Source organism: Microchirus variegatus (genome assembly GCF_963457635.1).
Source record: "Microchirus variegatus genome assembly, chromosome: 11".
In the NCBI taxonomy this organism is placed as follows: Eukaryota; Metazoa; Chordata; class Actinopteri; order Pleuronectiformes; family Soleidae; genus Microchirus; species Microchirus variegatus.
Genome location: NC_139812.1, coordinates 15,027,991 through 15,054,907, shown reverse-complemented (window position 1 = coordinate 15,054,907; position 26,917 = coordinate 15,027,991). Strand labels below are relative to the sequence as shown.

Genomic DNA, 26,917 nt, shown 5'->3' with positions numbered 1-26,917 from the left:
AGTTAAAATATAACTTAATAATTTAACAAGCTCTAATAAAATGATTTCAGGCTATGTACACGGGCATATGTTTGTCATATGATAAACATCAGCTGACTTGTGCAACGGCCTAGTTCCTTGAGGTGAAGAGTCAGCCATCATTTGTGCGTGTAGGCACACACACACACACACATACAAAAAAACAGCCAAACTCTATGGTCAAAAAAAGAGGATGCAGTAATACACAGTAACTCTTAAGCTTTTAAAAACACTGTAGATGCGTATCAGACATCCTGTGAGACACTCGATCACAAGGTTAGACATTACTAAGTGTACACATGATTTTAAAGCGTGTCCTCCTGTGACCACTGATGTTTGGATCACACTTCTCTGCTCTACATGTATTATGTAAATGCCAATTTGTATCCAAAATTCAGATATCGGTTTTAGCCGCACTCCTTCTACTCTTAAATAAATGATTTCAGTTCAAAATATACAGTCTAGAAGCGCATCAGATTATCTGAAGTAATTGCTACATTTTCCAGCAGAGTGTGCTCTGAGTACAGCTTGGCCTTCGATCCATTTAAGGCCATTTTGGCCTTAGTCAACATGTATACTCAATGCATCTTAGAAGTGTTCACAACAATACAAATACTAATACCAGGTTAATTAGTCGTTTTGATGTTCAATTGCAACGTGGACATTTCAAATAAAAGTCAGTGGAGGCTCACCAAGAACACTCATATCACATACTTGCAATGGTTGAGCGATCATTGTACAGCTGGACTCAGTGAGAAAGAACTAAGCTCTGAGGTAAATCTATTATATAAAAGCTAAATCCTCCTGTGTTGGAACAGGCTTAGTCAGACAGGCATTTTAAGACTTGTGGAAAACACATTTATGGCTGTGAGATAGAGGGCACCCTCTACCAGGTGGTGATTCCTTTAAGCATGTTTTTGAAAGAGCAAAAAAGTGGTTACATGTCTGGTATCAACCATTTCATGGTCTTGAAAAAAAGAATCTACATTTATATAGCCTTTGAGTTTTTTTCTCATCAGTTTTGTCACTGTTGTGAGACATTGCTGGCATGTAAATATTACAGATGATTTTCTTTGGTGTGTTTATAGAATCTTTGAAAAATACACTTAAATGAAAAATAATTAATGATCTCTTTGGATGCAATATGTTTTCATCTGCTGTTAGCAAGCTAGTCTGAGAGGCCACACACTAGGTCAATATGCAGGAAATGTGATGCTCTGTTAAAGGCATACAGCTGGCCTCATAGTCAAGACAGGGATTAAGTGGTGGCTTGACGATGCAATGAAACGGGTGGAACTCCGGTGTGTCATAACCTCCCTTTGGGCCGGTTGATTCAAAGAAGACTGGACCTGGTATCTTTGAAGCACCAGCATTGAGAGAATCAGAGGGAGACAGAGGCAAGGCAACCACAGAGCCTGGACCATAAAATAACCTTGAGCAAAAGTGCTTTGTTTTAAATTCCTCATTCAGTAAGAGGATGACACCACCATTATTTTTTCAGTTAGGGCTCAGACAAAACATCGAAAGCTCAGTGGTAGAGAGAGTCTTCTTTTAACTGGAAGGTTGTGGATTCGATTCCCGGCTACACTTGGCTACATGCCGATGGGTCCTTGGACAAGACATAGATGTGCTGTATGAATGTGTGAGTAACCGAGTGTGGATGTGTGAATGGTAGAACTGTTGTGTAAAGCAGCCTGAAGTGGTCATCAAGACTAGAAATGTGCTGTGTAAACACAGACCTACCAGTTAGTAGTGTGTGAAGAAATCATTCCTATAGCACATACAGAACTGTAGCCTGTTGGCATTAGAAATTGACTGGTTGACCTTGGCAAGGTTACAACCACTAACATTACTCTGGAAATTGTGCTGAAATCAGACCTCTAGTTCTTTGCTGACAAAATAAATGCCTGCAGAAGGTGTTAATATTTTTGCCTATATTTATCAAGTCCTCTGTTATGATTGTCAGCAGAACAGAGTGAACTTATTACAGAAACATTTTGCAGAGAGCTTTATAATGTGATGAACAGAAATGGAACCTTTCTTCATGCTTCATCCCAAACTAGCTTCTATACATAAGCAGCTTATACAACTTCAGAAACTAAATGTTTCACTCACATGTTTTCCCAAGGCAGGACTCACCCTGTCTGGCTTCTCCTCAGGAGGATCAGGACAGGACGACACCTCAGCCATAGCAACTCTCAGGAGAGAGTCAAACAGAGGTACAGCAAGGTCAGAGTTCACCACACCTGAGCGAGAGAGCTGGTCTCTCACTTCCAGCAGGGTTTCCTCGACTGACTGGAGCTACAGAATTAACGAAACATAATAGATTAACTGCCAGGGTAAAGGGTTTTATTTTTGTGACTGATGTGGTAAGGGTTGAGCTGATTCGTTTTGTGTGACATACTTGATAAGACAGTTCAGGCTCTATCTTCTGCAGGGATGAGTTAGCACTGTGAAGACAAATAGCCAGTAGAGCCTCAAGCAATCGAATACTTTGAAGTTGCCACTCCTCCTCCAGCTTCTTTGCGGGATCTTTGTTTTTAGCCTCCGTAGGACCATGGCCAAGGGTGTCTGGTGTCTCCCCCCGACACAGAGATGTGGCTGGCACTGTGGACTCAGGGCTTCCTTTGCTCTTACCATCCCTCTTCTTCTTTGCTTTTCCATCCTTGGTCTTGCAGGCAAGTTTCTGAATTACCATGACCATGAGGCGCAAGCAGACATCAAGCCCACCAAGCCTGAAAAACTGCCGCTGAAACAAGGGGCTGGCCAGGTAGATCCACCGACACACTGACCATACATCTGCAGCCCGTTGTACCTGCTCTTTGGAGGGCAGAGCTACACTATCTGGGGACAGGTAAGGCAGCCGCCCACCAAGAGGTTCACTAGCTGTACTATCATAACCAGAGGTGTCTTCAGAGTCATTAGCCGAGTCCCGGTCAGAATCTGCCTCTTTGCTGACACAGAGGAAGGCCACACAGAGGAAGAGGTTGATAACATGGAGATGCGTCTCAGCTCGGCTGCGCCCTGGTCCTCGGCCTTGCCCACTCCGGCTTTTGTGATGTGGATATGCCACTTTCAGACCTTCATAGAACTTGCTGAGGCTCTGCGGGCCCTCTCCAGCCCCTCTGGACCCTAATTCTTCAACAAGACCCAAGACTGCCTCGGTTTCTTCTACATCGACACACTCTAGCTCCTGAAGTACCCCATAAGCCTGTTGGTGTCCAATACCTATGATCAGAGTCTCAAAAACCTTTAGAGCCAAGGAGCGCGTCTGGTCCAGGTAGACCAGCTCGGTCACCTGATTGAGCCCATTACAACTGATGAAGAGGTCTCGTATCACCCTGTAACATAATAAAAACATTATAAAATCAGTATGAATACCAACCAATCACAACACTATTCCTTGTCTTCCTGATTAAAGCAGGAAGAGGAAACAACAGTCTGTATCTTCAAGGACAAACAATATCTGTAAATAAATTAAATTACTCAATAGATTACAATCTTGCCAAAGTTTACGCTATATTCAGTAATTTACATTTGCTTTGTTATATATTGAGATTGTTGTCTTGACAGTTTTACTGAGCCTTTTTAAAAGACACATTTCTATCACATTCTATAAAAGTAATCTAAATGTTCATATTTTGTTGAGTTTGAAGGAAGGTTAAGTCAAAACAAAAACATTTTCAAGTGACTTAAAATATAGTCATATTGCATAAGTATTATATTATAATAAGGATCAAAAAGGGATGCTAATTTGAGGAAGTACATGATATAGAGGACTATTCTTTTTTTGCTAAAATCCCTTGCTCTCTCCTTCCTCTGTTTTTTCAGAACATTTCCTCTTTTCATTAGTATGCAAGTCCATCAGGATGATTTTTCATTAGTCTGTATATTTAGTGCTACAGAGTTCTGTTATGCAGAAAGCTGTGCAAGCAGTGCAAGATGATGAAAGGCAAGAGAGATGTCAGATGATGTACAGCATTCAGAACATAAGATGACTTTCCATTAATGTTGTCTTACATGCACTGTACAAAATGTCATGTTTGGTAACAGAGTAATCATTATTTAACTATCCCATTTTTACATGGCTGCCTCAGACATGCCTAAAACAGCTAAAATATCTTTCAGCCGAATTAAGTTTATCTTTACAAAGCAAGCAGATTCCTTTCAACACATGAACACGGAATACACAACGGTTCCTAGGATATGTATGTATTAATATGGATACATGCAACTAGACCAGCAGGTGGAGCTGGATGGTCTTACTTAATTAGTAGAATGCTGATCACATGCACAACTGTGAAATGAAGCTTTAATCTATATTTGATAAATTTGATTTTGATATTGCAATTTGATTTGTCACTGCCCTGTTATGTCCCGAATTATCGTGAATCATGAGGTACTTTGTTCATAAATCATAAACAAAAAAGAAGGTAAGTAAACGTCCAATTTGCTAGCATTTATGTAAGATTAGTATAATGATTCCTTTTACAGCAACATAAGGACCAAATAAAGATTCAAAAATGTCCTTTCCATAGGTTCAAGTGAAAAACACCAAATCTGCAGTGAGCAGGAAAGTGTACTCTGTATCTAATGAAGTAAACCTGTCAGGTGAGCTGCTAAAAGAACACCTCAAAGGTCCTCACTGGTCCCGTTTAAGTCCATACAACCAATTCCATGAAAGGAGCCACAGGACGAGCTTAACAGGCTGAATGAATTTGTGTGATGTATACAGAATAACACTGCAAACAACTTGTTCTTCAAGGCTACTGTACCTGTAACATTGTTACATTAACAGTCAACAATCCTCCATCTCTTACTCTGTCCACAAAGATGTAATAAATTATTAATTAGCATCAATTTGCACTGACCTGGAAAGACGTATCTGATGACAAGCAAAGTTCAAGTGGTTCAGGTGTCTTACTCTGAACAGATACATTATATTTGTATAATTTCAGTATAAGAAGTACGCTTGATTTTTAAAGCTTTTTTACTCAGTTTTTTCTTCTTTATCCCAGAATGAATAAAACACAGCTCAAAGAAAAATACTGAAAAACAACCTGAAAATAGCTCACCTTGATTTGAGGAGGGCAGGTAAAGTTTGCAAGTACGTGAGAAGTATGTCCACAGGCAGGCACTTTGTATGATAGCTGCAGACCTGAGTACAGACAGTGGAAACCCCCAGCTGTTGGGCATGGTGGGCTAGCTCTACTCCTCTTTGGAGAACAGGGTTGAAGATATGCGTGTAGAGCTGCCACTGTACTATAGCATTGCCCCGCAGGGTCAGGTAGCACACATGACCAGCTATCTGTTGGCTCAGCTGCCAATCCTCACCAAACACAAGCTCTTGATAGGCCTCTAGAGCGTCCCACTTCCACAGCATGTCCTCTGCCCCACCTCCACTTGGCAGAATACCCTGGGAGCGGTAGCGCAGACTGGTAGGAACGGCTGAAGGTTCTCCATGCTGCAGTGTTTCCTCCAGGCCTGGCAACTGGCTGCTGTCTAGAGTGCAGATATTACAAGAGGCCAGTTTGGCTTTCTCTGAGGGCTGGCCTCCACCAAGCTGGTCTAGGATAAGTCTACCTAAGACACTGAGAACATGAGACTGGTAACTACGCAGACCAGGGGCTTGGAAAGCATGTAACAGGGGTCCCACAACTGAGCGAGGCTCCATACAGCAGCAGATTCCAACAGCCTGTACCCCAGCAAGTACCTGCAGTATAGCTGGTCCACTTGAGGAGAGACGCTGCAAGAGCCGCAAACATTGGTGAGAACAGGCAGCCAGGCAGCAGCAGCGCTCAGGGTAACGCACCGCATCACCCTCCGCCCCATCCTTACTGTCTCCGTCCTCTTCAAAGGGGTTGCGTCGAGCTGCCTGTTTGAAAGCAGAGACAGGCAACCCTGACAGATCTCTATGGTGATGCAAGAAGTGTGAGTATTCACAACGGCGATGGCGCCGTCTGGCACATACGGACTGATGCAGTTGCTCTGACTTTGCTTTCTTGACAGCACTGATGATTTTGAAGACCCCTGCAATGAGACCTCGCAGCCTCTCTGAAGCCTCACCTCCTACTTCAGAATCCCTTGCCCTGCCAAGTCCTTCCAGCCGCAGCACTGTGGCCTCAAACAGCTCAAGGCCACGGTGCTGGACAAATTCGTGAATCAGTTCCAGTGCCTGACTAAAGAAAAAGGGGTTGGGTGTAGAAGCCTGCAAGCAACCAAGCAGCACATGTAGTACTCCCTCTAGAAGCTCTGGCAGCAGTAGTGCCCTGTGACGATAGCGTGAGAATGAAAAGTCATCCTGGACCTCCTGCAGGGTTTTCTTTGGCCTGGGTGCAAAGGGGTTTGTTTGTCTGTCCAAGCAGCTCTGAATTTTGAGTGTAGCACGCAGCAGGTCTGTCAGACTGCGTCTCAGACTGTCTGGGAGGGTTTCACTCTGACTTACATCTACTGACATGAGGTGTAGGATGGTGCGTAGTAGCATCCTTTGGACCAGGGCAATGGGTTCTTCGGTCCAGCCTCCAGCAAGCTCCTCTGCCCCGGTTCCACCTCCACCACCTCCCCCTGGACAACAACAATCTCCAAACTCAGTTAGGATCTCAGTGAGTGTCGGGACAACACTGACCGCGAGGCCAGGGTTGTGGTTGATGTTCATGTCAAACTTGCACACCTTCTCCAGTAGGGAAAGCAACACATGGCAGAGATCAAAGGGAGAGTTTTCCATGCGGTTAAATATTGATATTGCAGCTGGATCAGTCAGGGTTTCAGTGTCTGCTGTCTGAGACCCAGGGGCTCGGGGATGTGGGTATGGTGCACTCATGATTTCTGTGGTGGTGCTGGCGGTAGCTGTGAACTGCGAGTACTCTGACCGATGATGCTGATAGCTTAACCTGATGGTGGAAGCATGTGATCTTCGACTCCTTGCACCACTTGGTGCTGGGAGTACTTTGTCTTCAGAGTTTGCTTCCGAATCCGAGGTAGAAACCTGGGACTTGCGAGCATCCTTGACAGAATACCTCTGTGCTGCTCTGTGTGACCTCCGTGACTTCCAGGTTCCACTGCTGACACAGGACCTCTTCCCAGAATTCTGTTCATCTGGTGTGGCCTTCTGTCCTGCCTTGAGCGGGACAGCCTTCACCTCCCGGGTAAGGAATACTTCCAGTAGGGATGGCAGGGTGAAATCTGTCCACACAAACATTTGTCAGTTGTTTTCTAAACATAAAGATAGTACCAAAAAGTAATTCAAGACCCTATTAGGTTTGGAGAGGGGTTAGGACTTAGAAATGGAAGATCATTTTAAATGGATTTTGTACTTCAAAAATATGACTTTAAAAAAGAAAACTAAACCAAGAAAACCGAAGCTCAGTTGCATGTCAATAGCGATGGAGTTCCTAGTTTGTCTTCGGAGAGTAGATATTAATTAAAGTAAAAATGTCTAGGGTACATGTTAAAGAGGATCAACAGTCCTGTACTAAATATCCGTGTCAACCTGAGGTCACAACAAGCATCTGCACTTTCATCTGCATTTCTTCTTCTCCTCGTGTGACCATTTATGTTTGTACCACTACAAATAGTAAACATGGATAATGAAATGATTAATAGTTTAATAGTTCAAGTTTGCAGTGTTAAGAAAATACCAAATTATACATAGGAATCATTTGAAGAGCACATCACAGGCAGCTTTTACAGCCAAAAGCAATGTGTTCCCACTTCCCACTGCTTTTGCAAATGCCCAGATGCACAGTAATTTAGTCTCTTCCAAAGTGAAATTAACATGATTTTTTGCATACTCATGACAACAGATGTAGATATACATTGTCTTGATGTGCAAAATAAATTAACATAAATAAATAACAGTTCATGAGGATGCCAGCATAGAAGTCAAGGACAGAACAGCCTATTCTGCCTACCATTTTCAATACTGCATAATAGCATCCCAGAGAACATAATGCAAAATTATATACTTGTAAAAGAAAGAATGTAAATTAAAATAATTTGTTTCAGAATATGAATAAGAAGCAGTCACATACCATTGCAGCAGCAGAGTGTGCAATATGCGTGGCTAATATCAACATCAACATGAGCAGAGCATGTAAGAGAGTAAGAATTTGTGGGTACGCACCAGGGGCTTTTTCCTCCTGCACAGGGATCTTCCACACCAGTGGCAGTAGCGACAGCAGCAAAGTGAGCAGCTCCTCCCGACAGGTCAACTCCTGAAAGGGTAAAAACACCACAGTGATGTTACCTAGAGAGTCTTCATGACCCCCTCTCTTTGGTCACACTCTCATGACACATTAAGACACGCCCACGTAGACCCACCTTTCTCCTTATTCAAAATCGATTGAAGATTGTCCTTTTGGGGTTTTACCACTTCCTTCAATGATTGCATCTTTGTTTTTAGGCCTTATTTTTTATTTATGTGGATTTAAATAAATAGCTCAGTTCAGTCAGTGCAATGTGTGTCACAGAACAATGTAGCACCTAAATGACAACCTTACTTCCAAGACCCAGGGGATCTATTCAAGACATTCCTCACAGCAGAGAGAGAACCAATTTCGTCATGTGTTAATTAAAAACAGCCAACCTGCTCCTTCATGTGTGAATTAAATAGTCAATAGCTTGCTGGTTATGGTTTAATTACTTCCACAACATGATCATTTAGCTGTCCAAAGTTTATAATTGCTGCTATTCCGCTGTTTGGATTCAAGGATGTCAATATTTGCGACTTGGCCAGTAATAAATATTGTACTTTTAAAATGCCTGTAGGATTACTATTGTGTGTAAAAAAATATGACTCAAAGTAAAACCTAGTTCACAAGACAAGATTTCCAACCCAATAATCCACTTGCCAACACGATTTTTGAGGGACAATTTGTCAGTACTTGATACTTGATTGGCAGTCACTTATGATTAAATATGTAAAGACCTGGCTCACAGAGACCTGCCAGCATCTCCAAAATGCATCACAGATCTAATTTCTAGCAGGTTGGAAATTTGATCCGAGTCTGCAACAACTCATGCCACCACAACCAACCAGGACGGGGAAAAGGCACGGGAAACCCAAATATTAACACAACGGCATTTCATTAAAGAGACAAATTATTCTGGTTGAGCCAGAAGTGCCTATGTAACTTCTCATGTGCAGTTTGGTGATGAGACATTTTAGTCAACAGCTCCTCCTGGTGAAAGAATGTGTAATGTGTGTCTCCCAGTGGCCACTCAGTCGTATATTGTGAACAGGGTTGTTAGCCAATTAATTGACCAGTAAAGAATTTAAACTAGGAGAAATAAGTGCTTTGTATCACTTATTGTTATAGAAACAAGTTTTAAGAAAATGCAAGAAATTTGTAACCCTAACTGTGAAGCCACAGTGACTGCAAAGACTCCCGATCACATGACAACACATCTTCTAGTGTGGGATACACAGTGATCCTTCAACTCTTTAAGTTCTCTCGTGTCAAGAGTCTTGCAATCATTTTTCGCTGTAAAGAAATGTCATGTAAAAAATGTCATGGTTTTTTTGTTGTTTTTTTACTAAATGGTATATAATACCATTTTATATACCACAAATAATTAATTTATAAAATGTCTGGCTCCCCCTGTCACAATAGACGACTCCATTCAGGTCACATCTGACGCACTAGGCTGCAGCGTGTGATAGCACACTTACACATTAATGCATTCTGATGAAGGGGAAAATAAAACAAGCATGTGTGAAGCCAGCTAACAATAAAATGCCACAGAGACACGCAGAGTCACATTCATATTATGTTGTATTCCATAATGCTACTCCAAGTACTTTTTTAAGACACAGGTCGTCATAAAAGTTACTGCACTCGGGATCACATCTTACTCTCTTAAGTCACAAAATGCTCATTAGATTATGCCTGAGGAAAAGGATGGTCGGTGGATTTATTGTCCACATGCTGCCTGTGATATTATGATTAATATCAATCCATCGTGATGACCTTGACACACTTCAGCGCTCAATGGTTTAGCTTGTTTACCAATATCTTTGCAGTTTCTCTGAAGCTAATTTCACTTGATTATCATCATAGCCCATAAAGCCATTTCACAGTTTTATGTAGTCAGAACCCTGACTCACCAGCAACAACATATCTATTGCATGGAAGTGATGAGGAGCAATGCCAAACCCCAACACCGAGAAGTCATGATGCTTTCAACTTTGTGCTTGTTTCACACTGAATACGTGTTAAATTGCTCTACTTTGCATGTCAATTGTGAAAGAACTATGATTCACTCTGAATGTATTACTTTACCTAGAAATACACATCACATGGATCAGTTCCGTAAGTAAAGGAAATGTACAGAGTCTGCTGTAGTCTCAGCTCTCTATGTGAAGTCTGTAGTCCAGAAGGCAGATGAAACACACTTTGAAAAAGGGCACAACTAATAAATCTTTGTATTGACAGTGAAATTGATTTGTTCATCAGCAACAAAATCCTGCATGCAGCAGCAGCATCAGCACAACATTTCACAGTCAATCAGGTAATCAAACTGTAGAGCTTATTTCCTCTTGCAAGAAGACGCCCCGCAAAATGTAGCAACACCAGCCTCAGAAGTAGATAGGGAGGCCAGGGGGCCTCAAAGGCAAGGACATAAACAACACGACCAACTATCTGCAATTCCCATTTGATGATTAGCAGATACTAGCTGCAGCAGGTTACAAATGCTTGCTGTGCTGTTACTTAACAGTTGCATTTAAAAGATTAATTATGTGACTTTGAAAGTAAAATCAGTGTCCCATAGTTCAGTGTGGATATTACTCAGTTCAGGTTTTTTGGTTCTCAGTTCAGTTACCTCTTTCTGAGTAAAAGGGACATGCATTAAGTTACCATTTCTACTGTAAATATTAATTTGAGAGCCTAGTATCTGCTAAAATGTTAAAGAAACTCTGGAACCATAATTTAAATGCACATATTGTGTGATGTGGTTCTAACACATAGGATGAATACATGCTATAAACTTTTCCTTACCTGGTCAATGATCGAGTCCAAGGTGCTGAGCAGCAGGAAGCCCCGTCCCCTGACCAGGTACTCCCCTAGTGCCACCATGTGACTCTCCTCCTCATCTTCTTCTCGAGCCTCTGCTCGCTGAGCCACTGCACTGCATAGTTGATGTACATCAGTCAGGAACTCCCTCGCCAGTGTGTTACTGGCCCCACTCATGTCTGAGCTACAAAAGACAACATAAAAGCATCACAATCAACTTGTTCGCACCACATGTACACACACTGACATAAAGCCAAAACCAGACAGACAGTTTAGATTTTGATTAGTATCTGTATGTACCTGACTAAATCACAACACAAACCATGACCCGCTCTGTGCGCTGCAGCTCCACGGACTTTGCCAGGCTGTGAAGGAAGTGAGCTGCATGTGGAAAGTGGCAGCTTGAGACAAGTTTCAATCAGACATTTTGTTTAGAATCAAGATCACTGGGTCATGGGTAACAAAAACACACGCCCACCATGTGCACCTGGAGACACTAACCAGAATATGATGAAAATGACATTGTTCCAACACAAAGAAAAAAACACATTGCTATTTACTGTAAAGTTATTGTAAGTTGACTCTGTTTTTATTATTATGTGAATTATCTCAGTGTATAGTATATATTTTAGGTATTAATAAACGCTATTTTCCGAGTTACATTTGCCTTAGAAAAAAAGAAGAAGCTATTTTTGGGAGAAAGAATTACTGTAATAACTTTACATCAAGAGTATCAAGATTTCAGAAGTACCAGATACAACTATACCACATAGCTTGTTTTGTCTAATTAGCTTTGCTGTTCACTTGGTTTTCAGAAAAAATTATCACTAAAATAGCAAAGACAAATAATATTAATCATAAAACATGTATACAAATTATTGTTTGGAGACAATCACGCTGAGGTTTGTCATAGATGACACACAATGTGACTAAGCAGTGTTTTAATCAATACGTTAGGGTCAGTTCAATGGAAATGCCTTCATGCATACCACCAAAACCAAGAAGTGAGTACTACAACATACAAGTACAGTTCGATGAACGAAAAGACATGGGCCTTAACCGTTTCCGGTCACACCCTCAGAAAACCCTATGCTCTTTATGTTGTGTAATCTGAACAATTATGATGTGCCAACAGTCTCCATTTCAACAAGCAAAACTCGCGATCTTCATCGTGCATGTCAGATACATGTTGCTGAACGACTTATGCCATGAATGACGAGTTTACACAGAGTGCCTTCATGCTAGCCTGCTCACGTCTCCCACACAACCATATGTTCCTCTCAAGAAAAATCAAACTTCGCAACCTACATCATACAAGAAACACACAAACAAACACACCCTCAACAGGACAATTTTGACAACACAGCAAACTGAAAAACTTGACAACATGAATTTAAGACATACTCTAGGACTGAGCCATGTGAAACTCCATGAGACAGTAACCAAATAAGAGTGTTTACTTTTACTTAGATGTTCTGGCTCAAGGCATCTTGAAATACAACGATTACATAAGAAGCACGAGGATGACAAAATCTACGCTAATACTCTGACCCAAACTTCTGAGACTTGCCTTAATAACACAATAATACCAGGATTATTAGCGTCTTACCAAATGTTGCTGGGCCAAAAAGTTCCCTTCCAGTCATCTTGTGTTTGCGCAAAGTCTGACTGTAGTCCTGCTGGCTGTATCTGCATACCTCCTCACACCACTGCTCACTGAATTTTCTGTTCTGCAGCACAAATTCCATTAAATTGGAATTAAAATGGAAGCCTTCCAGATTCGTAGCAGATCAGCGTATCACATGAAAGCATGTGATGTCACATGGCGAAAGGACTGGCCTTGGGAATACTGACAAGCCCCCAGGCCCCTGCAAGACCTCCGTAATCAACCATCCTTCACAATAACTGGCTTTGTGTTCCCAACTACAACAACTGTTTAAGGATTGTTTTCAATAAGGTCTACTAGCAACAACTTGTATGCCCTTAACGTTTGTATGGCCTGTATCACCATGAAGTACAGTACAAACCCACAAGGATTTAAAAAAAAAGTTATTTAAACTCTTTTTAAAACCTATTTTTAAAGACATTTTAACAACATAATCCTGCTGCAAGAATGTCTGCTCCACAGCTAGATGGTGGGAAATGACCTTCAGTCATACATAAGTGTTGTACATCCTGCATCGCTAATGAGACAAATCAGTAAGACATGCACTAAAATGACCTCACTAGAGCCAACACTATTAGCCAGCACTACTGAAAAGCATCACTCAAAATTTAATTTCTTATACACAATTGTCCATACATTTGCTGTATTAAATCTCAAAATATATATTCTTAATGATGTCTGGATAAGTTTTAACTATAATGTAGTATATATTATACTATACTACTTGAAATGAGGAGAGCCAATAAAAAAAGAATACACTAGATTTGCAAAACAATATTTTTGCGAAACATTAACACAAAGAGTTAATTTAGTTTCTTCATCAGCTTTGTACCTCCATCCTCTTAGCTAAGTTATCATAACCACAAGACAGTGGACAGTGATTAAAGACTTGTAAACATGTTTTTCTATGACGTCTTCCGGTTGGAAAAAAACAGGGCATCTATTTGTGTCTGAGGTCAGTTAATGTGGCAGATAACATTCAAACGTGGTCTGGCTTAGTGTACAGTTTATAAAAGTGTCAGTGGTTAGAACTGCATCATGGAGGTAAAATGGATGTGCAGTTGTAGAGGTTACTGATAAATCGTCAGCGCTAATTGCGCCTGTGTCCCTTTGTAAACCACTCACTCACTCACTGCCTCCATCAGAAACCATAGAGAAAATCAATATCTGTGGTCTTCCTCTTTTTTCTCCTGCCCCAAAGCTTCATCTTCAACATCCTTTGTCCAACATAATCACTATTCCTCCTATGCACATGACTAACCAATTCAACCTCGAGTTCATGCAAACCATTCAACACGAATATGCTGCTTTATAATCCTGTCCATCCTGGTCAATCCCAACAAAAGCATCTTCAGGTCTGTCACCTCCATCTCTGCCTTCTTGCCTTCTGATCTCATCTGTCAATCTGTACATTACCATTGCAAACAAGACGGGGCTTAGACCTGACCAGTGATGTAATTCCACCTTAACCTTGAACCCATCTGTGACTCACTGTTCTCATACATGTCCTGCACCAACTTCACATACTTCTCTGCCATTCCGGTCTTCCTCATACGACACAGTTCTTCTCTTGGAGCACGATCATAAGCTTTCTCGAGATCCACAACACAGTGCAGCGCCAGTTGACCTTCTCTATACAGCACTCTCAAAGCAAACATTGCATCTCTGGTACTCTCTCTTGGCATGAAGCCATACAGTTGCTCGCTGATCTTCACTTCCCTCCTTTCCTTAACTGAGTTTCTCCCTAATAAGCTCCTCCTTCATCCTGAAATACATATTCACCACAGCAATTTCCATCCTTTCCGCAAATTCTATGGCCATCTGTCGTTCTGCATTTCTCTCCATCGCCGCATACCTACCCAACACCTCATTACCTCGGTTATGTTATTATGAATATGTTACGTAATGTCTCATGAATGCTAATGCACTCACTTAATTACGGGTACTTGGGTGGGTGTGTGTGTGTGTTCTTGTTAACACTTTAGGACCTTTTCTGGTATAAATAGCTTGTCAGGACCAGTAGTTCTCGTGGAGACTTTCTGAGGCTCTGGGTATATTTAGGGCTAAGGTGTGAATTGTGTCAGGTTAAGATTAGGCACCAACTGGTTATGGTTAAGGTGAGGGATAACACTTTGTTAAGGCTATCCATATCATATTCATATCCAATGAATGGACGTCAAGGCAGTATTCTAACAACACACCTGTGTGTGTGGGGGGGTTTTATTTACACTGAACAGAATTCAAACAAAATGTACTTCAGAAGCCTCAGCACCCATAATGTCCCTCATCAATATGTAAATATATGCAGAAGAGTACACTGAAAGCTACCAGTTCCAATTGTAGTAGTTACACGTATAAATGATGAGAATAAATTTGTGTCACCTGCAGTGACTAAAGCAGCTGTAGGTGTATTTGTGGTTACTGCACACAGTTCATGTCATTGCAGCTCTCTTAGTCTCAGGCTTAGATCCTAATTCGTCCTAGTAATAGTGTAATAGATCTCTGACTGGTGAGAAACCCAAATGAGACCTACCAGAATTTCAGTGCATCTTTGGTGGTGTGGTTGGGGTGATGCTGCACATAGTGGAAGAGGCAGAGGAAATTCTCCAGACTCTGAAGACTGACCTGATGAGAGACAGAGATAAACTGATGAGACACAAGGAGCAACACGAGTCAATCACAGGCTTTTAGTTGCAGTAACACAAAGACAAACTTGATACACGAAACAAGGTATGTCATCGTTATGTGTATATAAAGTTATTTTGAAAGTGATGTAATGGTCACCTATGTCATTATGTGAAATATTAGTTCAGATCCAGTGCTAAAAAAAAACATGCTCAGCACCCATACTAAAGCACCACTACTATTTCATAGCAAAACAACAGAAATGACAGAAACAGAATTCAGTCCAGAGAACTAACAACTCATTTTTATAAAATATAATTGTTAATCTCTGAGCAAAGAGTCCCCAAAGTCATATTCAAAGACTGGAAAAAGTCCTGGAGGACAGGACAGCATTTCTGGTTTTTAAAATCATAACCAGAAATAAACTGAGAGTGGAAACTCTCTGAGGAAACAGAGATTAAATCAGCTTTGTCACAGCACTGCAGTTCGTGCCTCTCTCCGGACTTAAACAGCAAGACAAACCATATGACTGCTTTTAACTACATTAGTGCTTCCAGGGTGTTAATACCGTCCCGGCAGACATAGGATCTTCTAGGCCAGCGTCTTGCCGTCATTTACAACTCACACGAGCCAGCTTTATGCCTCTGCTAATCTGACACCACTGACTGGGTTTATTCAGGCAACACCAATCCCCTGGCTGAGTATCACTGCACTGAGTGTCTGAGGGTCACAAAGCCAAAGGATAGACATCACACAGTGCCAGTCACATTACACACTGTCTGACTTGCAATTATACGGTCAGGATGGGGGAAACAATGACATGCAAAGCCACATACGTTAAAATTGTATTGGGAATGAATGCAAATTAAAAACCAAACTAATACTTTCATTTGAAACCACAAATAAATGACTGTGTTTTATACAATGTGCATTATGAACTTTGTATACAGGTATACAAAGTTCATATGGCACAAAACCTTTCCACATTAACACATGAATGAATTTAGGATTTCTACGACTATGTTTCTGGCACATTTGGGGGTAATATGCTGTACATAAACAGCAATTCAATAATTATGTTATGCTTTAATGCTCAATGGCATGTGTCATCATTGTTGTTATCTGGCATGAACTCACATTTTAAGTAACATTTTAACAATACATGCACCAGGTTGTCTGTAAATTAAATATATAAAACATATATTTCGATAGAAAGATAATAATAATAACAATTGTGTCTATGCATCCTGATCATAAGCTATCAGAGAAACAAGTTGAGCAGTTAACAGCTTGACTTGGCTTGACAGCTTGGCTACACTCTGTTTGGCAACCGAACACAGGAAAAAAAGACTTTTAATATGAATTTACTTCAGTCAGTATTTTATAGTTACCTGCTGTGTATGTTTTCAAGATGATAAGACCTCTGTGAATAATTACACAACTAATTAAACTAACAACCTCCTGAAAGATGAACACTGATGGAATCTTACCTAGTAGACGCTGACTGAATTGTTGGCAATAGCAGTAAAAAAAAAAAAAAAAACAGCTCCCATGATCACATACTACATCACAGTCACCAAACACTTGTTGATTTATTTTCTGAGAGACACCAAGTGGCAATAAAATAAAGGATCCCTGTGGTGGTTTGGCTCTACAGAGCAATAGTTTTACACCTCACAAACATAAAAACACTGATAACACGATTTCATGCGGTTCTACTGGTTAACAACCAGTGGCTGTAGAACCCAAAACAAGGATGTGAAAAATGAAGGACTCAAAATATCCACGACATCCGCTTTTCTAATGTTTTACGAGTCAAGTCAACTTTATTTGTAGAGCAAGTTCAAAAACAAACAGGGTTGACCAAAGTGCTATACAGAGTTAAAGGCACAGCAGCAAGGTATAAAACAGTAAAATAGTAACATAATAAAATGTTCCAAAGTTTGGGGCAGCAATCACCCCAAGTTTTTAGTCGGGATTCTGGCACGTCTAAAAGTAACCGATTATTAGACCTCAGAGCAATCCTAAAATGCCAGTGGAGGGAGTGCAACATATGTGCGACATGGTCTCTTTTAATTTTCCCTGTCAAAAATGAGGAAGAAACCATAGATCAACATTAAGCATTGTGCACCCTTGGGTTTCCTACAAAGAAAACAGCAAAAGAGATAAGGATACAGTCCACACTTCTTACCACAGCAAATACTTTAGTTGCATTGACACAGGTTATTCTATTGACACAATCTGTTAAATCCCAGAACATAAAAAATGTGATTGATCTATTTGACAATACTTTCAGGAGTAAATAAAGCATTGATTACGGTCATAGTGTGTTTAATCTATACTGTACATGCTCTACAACAGCAATGAGTGCCAATACATTTCTGTGAAAGTGCTTTTCACACCGTCTGTGTCTAGTACACTGCAGATATTCAGGTACCTGAGGTTATGTCACACTTACCAACACTGCTACCAACAAGACCAGGATGTTTCTGTCACAGCAAAAGCATGCTTGTGGTGAGTCAACTTCCTTGCTAAACTGTCAACAAGTTTCTTTATATTACACAACACTAAAAGAGATACAAAATAGTATAATAGTGATTAAAATGCAACTTTAAAAAAAAAAATGCAAAGACTTATGTTAAGCACCCTGAAATCTGAAGTTCCAGGTGATGCCCATGCAGACTGGACCACACTCACCAAAGTCAACGAGAGGCAGAGAGGATGACACTTCAACAGCGGAGGTAACAACCCACCCAAGCAGAGAAGGGATGGGTGGGTGGGAGTCACTGCATATCAGGGGGCTGGACAACATCACACACAGGAGACGGGAAAGGGAAGAAAAAGAAATGAATGGCCGATGAGAGAGACAGGAGAGGACAGGAGTAAAACAATGAAAGCTGACAACAACATAAAAGGTGAAATAAATAAATGCAGCTCAGAGCAAAGCTAAACAGAGGGAGCGACTGGCAGGAAATCAAAGCTTCAGGGTTGCCAAAACCGTGATTAGATTAATTAATAAGCCCTGGGGCTGCGCTGGAGGTGTGCACTCACTCACTAACTCACTTAATATCAATCTACCAAAATGAATGTCTACAATTTGGGTTTGTCCTTGTGTTATCAGCATACGCGTTATGGGCATGTCACTTTTCGTGCAGGAAAGGGAAACTGAGTGATGTGCGATAACACTAATTTGATAGCAACTGAGGTGTTTTCTCCTCAGAGGGTCCTAATCTAATATTACAACGCACTCGGCGCAAAGCAGCCAGGTGATTTGACACAGTGACACTGCCAATACCAATTAATGCAAGAAAACTCATTCAAACAAAAACAAAGCTATGGCTTGCTCCCGGCAGCATTAAACCCTACCATACACTGGTAATTTGAGATGTTGACACACTGAGCATTTTTTGAGGCTTGTTGCTTATATGTCAAGAGATGTTTATCCAACTTTTTGTGATTTATTGGCAGAATAATTTATTGACCAATGGGGATTGGCATTGGAGTAGTAGTAGTACTAGTATTCTGACACAATTTTCAAGGTCATGGTTCTTTTGGCAATTCATTTACTCTTTCAGATGGCAGGTTGGACATAATAAGTAAAGGTATACAAAAAAGCAGCTATTGCTGTAGCAAAGGTTGCACAATGCATGATAATTACAGTCGGTGACATGCGATAACATAGTTGCATTTGAGAAAAATTATATCTGTATCATTATCTCCCAGCCGGAGCTGTGACCTGTCCTAATCCAACATGGCCATCATGCGAGGCTTAGTCATGGGAGTCTGGTGACTGAGTCACCCACGCTGGTACAGACGTTCCTCTCAAGCTCTCTTTGGATAATTGGGTCGACTACAACTTGGAAGAAGCAGTGATGGCGATGTGCTCCTGTCCTCGTGAGTGAGGACACAGGGCATTGGTTACGCAATGTTTTTTCCTGTTTGAGATCCCCGCTGATCTAATTTGACATTTGGGTTATGAGCATCATGAGGAGCCCCTAACGCTCTGCATTTCCTCACAGCCGACGAGTCAGAGAGCAAAGCCGCTTCACGCAACACCACAAACAACTTTCTTCCCCATTAACACACACAACCGAAATGTCAGGAGGCTAAAATCAAAAGGCATGTTTGGGTTTGTGTCAGATTCATACTGTCACAAGCAGTGACCTTTATTCAGGCGTAGCCGCTGTGCAGGAAATGAAAATGTGTTGATCCCTGCTTTGTTGTTTTTATTACAGGGAGATAGCATAGACGCTGGTGTTGGTCAAAATTACAATCCAGAAAGCCTGCTCTGGCCTCTCTCCTCCCCCTAGGCCTTAGAGTGACTTTTTGAAGGGAGATATCTGACTTAATAAAGTGTCACTGGGTGGAAAAAGCTGAGGCAGAGCAATGGTTGGTGTCTGACTCAGTCCTGAACTAGAGAGATGAATAATTCATCCATTCAGCCAAGCGTTTAGAACAGCACAGGAGACCAGAGCCAGTAAGAGCAAGTTTTGAAAGCAAGAGCAAAACAATAAATGCAGATGTGAAACTTGTCCTGTGGTCAACCGGCTATAAGCTCAGATAGCCACTTAACTCACGAGGAATTGGTAAACAATGTCATAAAAATCCCACCACTTAAAATCAACGTGACAACAAGCTGTGGTCAAAGTAGTTTGATGATTCCACGCAGTCATTGTTAGACAATGGCTGGTTTAAGTAAGCAGGTTATGACCTCAAACCTCCAGCTTCACACGAGGTTAGGTCATACGAACCTTGAAAAAAATGACAGCTGAGTAATATCCATCAATTCTACAAAAATGCATTAAGAGGGAACCGATTCCTTACGGTGAAGAACGATAATGCATGTCCATTATTTCTTTCTTTTCTCGCACTTTTACATAATAACACTAATCATACAGTGAGGTCTAAAAGGTGGATTAACTCACTCATATCATAGCACACCATACAAAAAGTGACTGTAGTTTTAATAAGTGTAGGTGGATGATTTTTCTCTTGTACTTTTGCTGTACGATAACAGAGGGCAATTAAAGCACCAATTACCTTTTCCCCATTTTACAGCTGCACAGATGTAGATTATGCTCCATGCACATTATACAGTAGATAATTGCTTGAGAGTGCTTGAAAAGTTTAACAAATGAAATTACAGCTGAATGCAAGACAAACCGCACAGCATATCGTCTCTGATAATGGATAATGTATTCAAGGAGGTAATGTGCATAGTGCAGCTTTTACCGAAATATCAGAGCTACATTGTAGGAAACTAAATGCAAAGGCCTAAATAAAAGTAAGAATTGGTCTGAAATTCAAATTACCTGATTTGATTTTGATATAAGGTGAAGGAGACACTGAAGACCTACCATCTGAATATGTTGAGCTCTTGCAGAGAGAAAGACAAAATAAGTGAAGTCCTCTAAACTCCTCACTTTGGTGTTTTGAAACATCCTGTTAGCTCATAATGAAACTGAAACAATCCAGGGGCAACAGAGTATCTCTTGTGATTGGCTCCTGACCAGGTAACCATGCTCTGCTCATTGAGAAACAACAAGACAAAAAGATAGGGCAGGGTTCAAAGTGTTCCCTCAGAACCAGGACCACATGAACAGTTTCATGTGGTACCCCAAAAATGTACATCTTCATGGCATTTCTGCTTTCTCAGAAAAGTATCATTTGAGGTTGAGAAAAAAAACAGACAACAGGAAGAATAAGGTCAATCATGAGGCCAAGATTAATCTCCAACTATGGATGAAAAGCAGATGAAATGTCAGAGAGAGGAAGGAAATATTCTGTACTCGTAAGTCAATGTGTCATCTGTGTGTGGATTCTTTCACAAACAAATTACAAATCGTTATTGCCCTTTGCTGGGTGTTCTGCTGTGGAAGCTCTTACCGTATAATGCTAAAAATTAAATGAGGTCTTTTGTTACTGTTTTGACCGAGAGACTCCTAGCGTCAGACATTACATAGTGACTGTGCATTTAACTTTAATTTTACCGTTGTATATAATATTTTAAGTGCAATATAATTCACCCTGTTTATGTTGTGACTTTACATTCTTAGTTTGGTTTGGTACGGTATGGTTTGGAATGGTTGGCCCTGTGTCACGCACCAGTTACATCGTACTGGTGCGATAACAACAAATGACGACACTGAACGAGACACAATTTGTGGCTGTGCGTCTCAACAAAGCTATTAGAAAGATATTTCAAATACAGTATTTTGCACCATATCGTACCATTTCACGCGATGGAAACACGGCTTATGTGTTCTCTGTGCTTTGAATTCAATTCCTTCTTGATGGATGACGCAGCTACAGTCGGAGAGCAAGCAAAATTCCCCCAAAACAACAAAAAAGTAAATCGTATCGTACCATATAATACAATCACTTGGTTGAACTGTTTGCTGTGATCTGTGACTTTAAGATGTAGAATAGTGTAAATATACAGGATTTATACATTCTCTGTCTGGTGTATATCATTTCAGTTTATACACACTGATAAGACTGACAGAGTCAGGAGAACTGCAGACAGTGGAGCAGTATCATTGACATTGTGTGTCCCCCATTAGATTCAATCAGGAGGGAGAGCAAACTGAAGAGCTCAGATGTGCTCACTTAACCATCTTTTCTGCACCTCCATCTACAGCTTTCTCTCTCACGCACACACGCACGCACACACACACTAGCGTCAAGTGTAGGAGCAAACACAGCCGTCCCAAGGCGCTGTCACAACAAAAAAGTGACATAAAAAAAGTTACCATTAATAGAAAAAGGCAGAGCCTCCTTACTGCAGCCCAAGCATCGTTATCACCATGGCAACTGAGAGGCCAGCAGCATTTCGACAGCTGACAACCTTATGTGCACCAACGTAATTAGCGAAAGCAGTGAATGAAGCATAGCAAAGAACCACAAAAAAGGACAACTACAGAGGAAGGAAATATTGTTTCCAAGAAAGACAAAAACACTACTGGCTTTCTGCTCTCAGCAACTAATAAATTTAAGAATTACACAGGGCTGTCTTTAAAAGGACAACTCGGATGGGATAAATCATTGTGCACGTGTGTACTTGTATTTGTTACCTACCTTTAAGATCTTTTCTGGCATAAACTCTGGTCGTCCTCATGGAGACCAAACCTGGTCCTAATAAGACAAAACCTAATTTCTGAGGCTCTGGTTAAGTTTAGGGCTAAGATGTGAATTGTGTTAGGTTAAGGTTAAGCATCGACTGGCTATGGTTAAGGTTAGGGATAACACTTTGTAAGCTGTCCAAACGTATGGAAGTCAATGCAGTCTTCTAACAGCACCCGTGTGTGTGTCTCTGTTTTATTTACAATGAACAGAATCCAAACAAAATGTACTTCAGGAGCCTAATAACCCACAATTGCCCTCATCAATATGTAAATGTATGCAGCACAGCACACTGAAAGCTAATGCACCATGATTACAAGTCTCTATTGTAGTAGTTGCACATATAAATGATGAAAATAAATGTGTTACATCTGCACAGCTGCAGGTTTATTTGTAGTTACTACACACAGTTCATGTTCATTGCTTATGTTGGTCTCATCACCATAGCTCGAATCGATTAGGATTTGGGCTCAGATTTGAAATGTGGTTAAGATAAGTTAGGCATTAACTGGTTATGGCGAATACATTGTTGAGGCTGTTCCAAAAGGCTGGACGTCAATAATGAGTCCTTAAAAGGATAGCGGCACAAAACTGTGTGTGTGTGTGTGTATGGCCTTAAGCCTGGGGTCTGATCTTAATCCATGTCTCGTGATCAGGCTGCTGTTCATTCTCTGAAGGCAGGATGGGAGTGAACTGTAAAGCAGTGGCCTGACGATGCTTTTGAAAACCACTGTCACTGACTCCTGTGATATACTGACACAAAATTAACAATCTGTGGTTAACACCTGCCTCCACCTGCAGTGACTCAGCTCCGGTGCTACTGCTGCTCAGCTTTGAGTTACATTTCTGGCAAAAAAAATGACACCAGGGATCTAGAGGATCCTGAGGACGATTCCTTTCATGTCCTATGCAACAAATCATTTTCTTTCATTTATTTTTACTTCTTAGGTCAACCACAATGACAGAATAACCTCCTCTACTGAATGACTCACCAGCTTGTGGTTACAAACCACTCATACAATTACACGTAGTTCTACATATGCGATACAAAATAAGTGAATAAAACACAATATTCAACTTTCCTACAGATTTGTTTTACACAAATACCATCTGGACTCTGTTTTAGTCAAACTAACCCAAAGCTGTAACGAAACATCTGTACACAAACACTGTTTTAACACAACTGTACATAACTGTAAACTTCTCTACCAACAGGCTCCAGAAGTATGTGGGTCAGCAGAGACAGAAAACTAACATATGCAGCTTCAATGACAAGGAGCAGACTAAAGAACTGAATTCAAACAATGTTTGTATTGTTGGATGACGTGACCTTTTTATTCAGCTTAGAATCAAGCAAATCTGATAACACCACAACAGTTTCGACTCAATGAGGACTATATATCTGGACTAAGTCGCCATGACATTGATTCAAAATTCTTAAAAGTCAGGCAAAGAAAAAAACAATTGTATCATAGTGAGCAAAATGAATGGACCTAGTTTTTTTTGTTTATTTTTTTTAAATCAGATTAACTACTCAGAATTAGTATCTGCTCCACACTGGTCAAAGTCACTGGATTAGATACTAAAAATGAAGATCTGATAAATATTAGGGATAATATTATGTAACCGTTTTAGCACAGGCTGCAACCTCATATGACCAGTTTGTAAGTGAGATAGATAGATAGATAGATAGATAGATAGATAGATAGATAGATAGATAGATAGATAGATACTTTATTCATCTCACAGAGAAATTCACAGATCACAGAGACAAATCTGCCACTGCTGATTCATATTATGAGCTATTTATTTCTTCTTCTATGGGAGCAGTGTTAAGTTGTTCTGTATTTATTTTTGATCATTGTGTTGTTATTTTGACTTGTTAATGGCTAAGTAACAAATGCATTATAACATTAGGTGGATTTCCATCAGCCTGCCTTTATGCAAAATATCTTTGAATAATGCATAAAGGTTTTTAAGATTAAGAGTCAAATTAACAGGTTGATGTTTACAAATAACAACTGAAATGTCTCTGCATTTCGCTGCCCTAGAAACATGGGATGTTTTGTTGCACTATGGCGTCTCACCATTAGCTAATTCGTGCACATTTAACATCACTGGATGTAAACCAACATAGATGCACAATTTATTTTTCTGAATTATTGAAAATGACTTGATACATTTGATAAGTTTTAATGGAAACCAGGTGCTTGTTATGATCAGCTGAACTCGTTAAAAATGCAAGACTGTATCTGGTATTGGTAGATACACAAGGCTGTGATAAAAGGATCAGATAAGAAGAAGTCCAGGACCACCACCCAGAGAAAAAGCCCCCAGAGTTTCGTGAGTGTCCATCCCATCCATCAGCGGTGCTTACCTGCAGATCCGCTCCCTGCAGCCTGCAGTCCATATACTTTTCCCACGCATATGACAGATCAGTCTGTTGTACACTGGCCATTTCGTTCATGCCTCCAAGTGCCACAGCAGTCAGGCCGAGGGCAGGAGTGACTGGATCCTGCCTGAGGTTTCGGTCCTGGTCCTGCAGGTGACTGAAAGTGACCTGGACAGAAGCAGCAACTGTTCTCCTGAATCTTTCATAGCAGCCTCATGATTCACTGCGCAGCTCTGACACTGTTTCTCTGGAGGAAAACACAGAGTCAATGGTTAGCAAAACAGAGTCAGCTGACATAAACACTTAAGCATTTATCCGCACGCACAGATACTGACAGCTGGCTGTGACGCATTTGAGCCGGAATTAAACACGGACTTCGGCCGGACGATAATGGCACAATTTTACATTACTGCAATAAAACGGACTCAAACGATACACTCGGCTAGCTGGCTAGCTATGTAGCTGACATAAAGTGCGTCAATGCATCAGGAACGTATCATCATCTAATTTCCGGTACACGACTTTGGTTTTCAAAGTAAAACTAACTCATGGGTACCTAAACACAATTTACAACGGCAGACTTTTGTCTCATTAAATGCAAACTCATATTTTAATTATCTTGTTTCAGAATTTAACAACCCAAGCTTGCGATTTTTTTCTTACATGGCCATACATTTTAAGAATTTTAAGGAGTGTTTGTTTTAGGAGTCTAAATAATACATTAATAAGATGTAATTACACATTTGATTTCGTTTCAGTTAGAATTACTTTAATTGAATACTTATACTTATATATAAAAATGCATTTGATACAAATATGTAACCCTGCTTTAATAACATACATCATTGTATCATCTTCATAAACTAAATATGTAAAAAAAAAAAAAAAAAAAAAAAAAATTGACAGTAAATTTAGTGTGATGAGTTTAAGAATAATGCTGCATAAAGACAACAATATAACATGACAGTAAAACAAATGTACTCATCTTTTGGGACATTCAGGAATCTTTTATTTTGAAAGTCCCGCTCGATCGTCGTACTTAAGCTACCTTGACCACGACGGCTATACACAAGAAAGCGCGATATATTACAACAAAATGTTTGTAGAAATGTCGCATTAGCCTCAAATTCGCTAGAACTCTCAGCTAAAACCTGTTTCAATGAACAAACCTGACATTAGAGAGTTCCGGCTCTTTTGTGGCTGTAAATTGACTGTAGTTTCTGGGTACGGCAGCTGTCAAGACAGCAACAGACACAAACGACACACGTCGTAAACGCTGTCTAACAAAATAAGCTGGCGGTCCGGCTGCACAAGCGTCTTCTTTAAACTCATAATATCAAGTTCCTGGCGGAAAAAAATAAAATGAACAAATATATTTCATACACACCTTCGTTTCCTATGAATTAAACGCAGCAAACGTTAGCCTCCTTCCAGCAGAGTGTTGTGTGTATTTTAGCCCTCAGCGTCGACTGCAAGGCAACAACAGTACCGCCCCTTTCTTTGCCTGCTGCTTCAATGCAGCTCAGCCAGGACGCAAAAATACGTATTTATATATAGTGCACAAAATCTGTATCACTATTAAACCATGATCACTTTTATTTTTGTCCTACAAGCAAATAAAAACAATTAATATATATTTGAGTAATTGCGTTGATAATCGATGCATATCACGATTTTGTTGTATCACGATAAATAGCACGCACAATACATTGACTGGTAAATTTCCATCATTGGGATAATCATGTTAGGGAACATGTGTTAATATTTAATGTGAGCGACTTCTACTGGACATCACCAACACAATTATAGTCCTCGTGATTTATACTTTAGCCACAAGGGGGAGCCTGTATCTCTCCAGTCACTCCAGGACCTCATGACTTTTCTGATTCTATTTCATTAAGAGTCTTGTTTTTCACTGATAAAACAATTATGCGTCCTTGGAAACATGTTTTTTTCTGTAAAAAAATTTGTAATTGAGGTAATTTACAGAAATGATCAATTACTGCAATAACATTATTAATCTCAGTTATTTTTGCTCAGTATAATCAAGACAGGACATTCCACAAATGCTGCTTTGGTCAG

General features: G+C 40.4%; 1 protein-coding gene across 1 annotated transcript in view; it reads right to left on the bottom strand.

Annotated features, from left to right (window-relative positions):
* The window catches only part of lyst (lysosomal trafficking regulator), a gene marked incomplete at its 3' end in the record, with an annotated part of 37,939 nt that extends 26,725 nt beyond the window's left edge, over positions 1-11,214 (bottom strand). Inside the window, exons 1-5 of the mRNA XM_083897753.1 lie at positions 11,016-11,214; positions 8,141-8,231; positions 5,094-7,200; positions 2,423-3,359; positions 2,158-2,319 (exon numbers count right to left, since the gene is read on the bottom strand). Of these exons, the coding sequence (XP_083753879.1) occupies positions 2,158-2,319; positions 2,423-3,359; positions 5,094-7,200; positions 8,141-8,231; positions 11,016-11,207 (3,489 nt within the window). The 5' untranslated portion in view covers positions 11,208-11,214. The remainder of the gene's footprint in view (positions 1-2,157; positions 2,320-2,422; positions 3,360-5,093; positions 7,201-8,140; positions 8,232-11,015) is intronic.
* Positions 11,215-26,917: the final 15,703 nt, after the last annotated feature.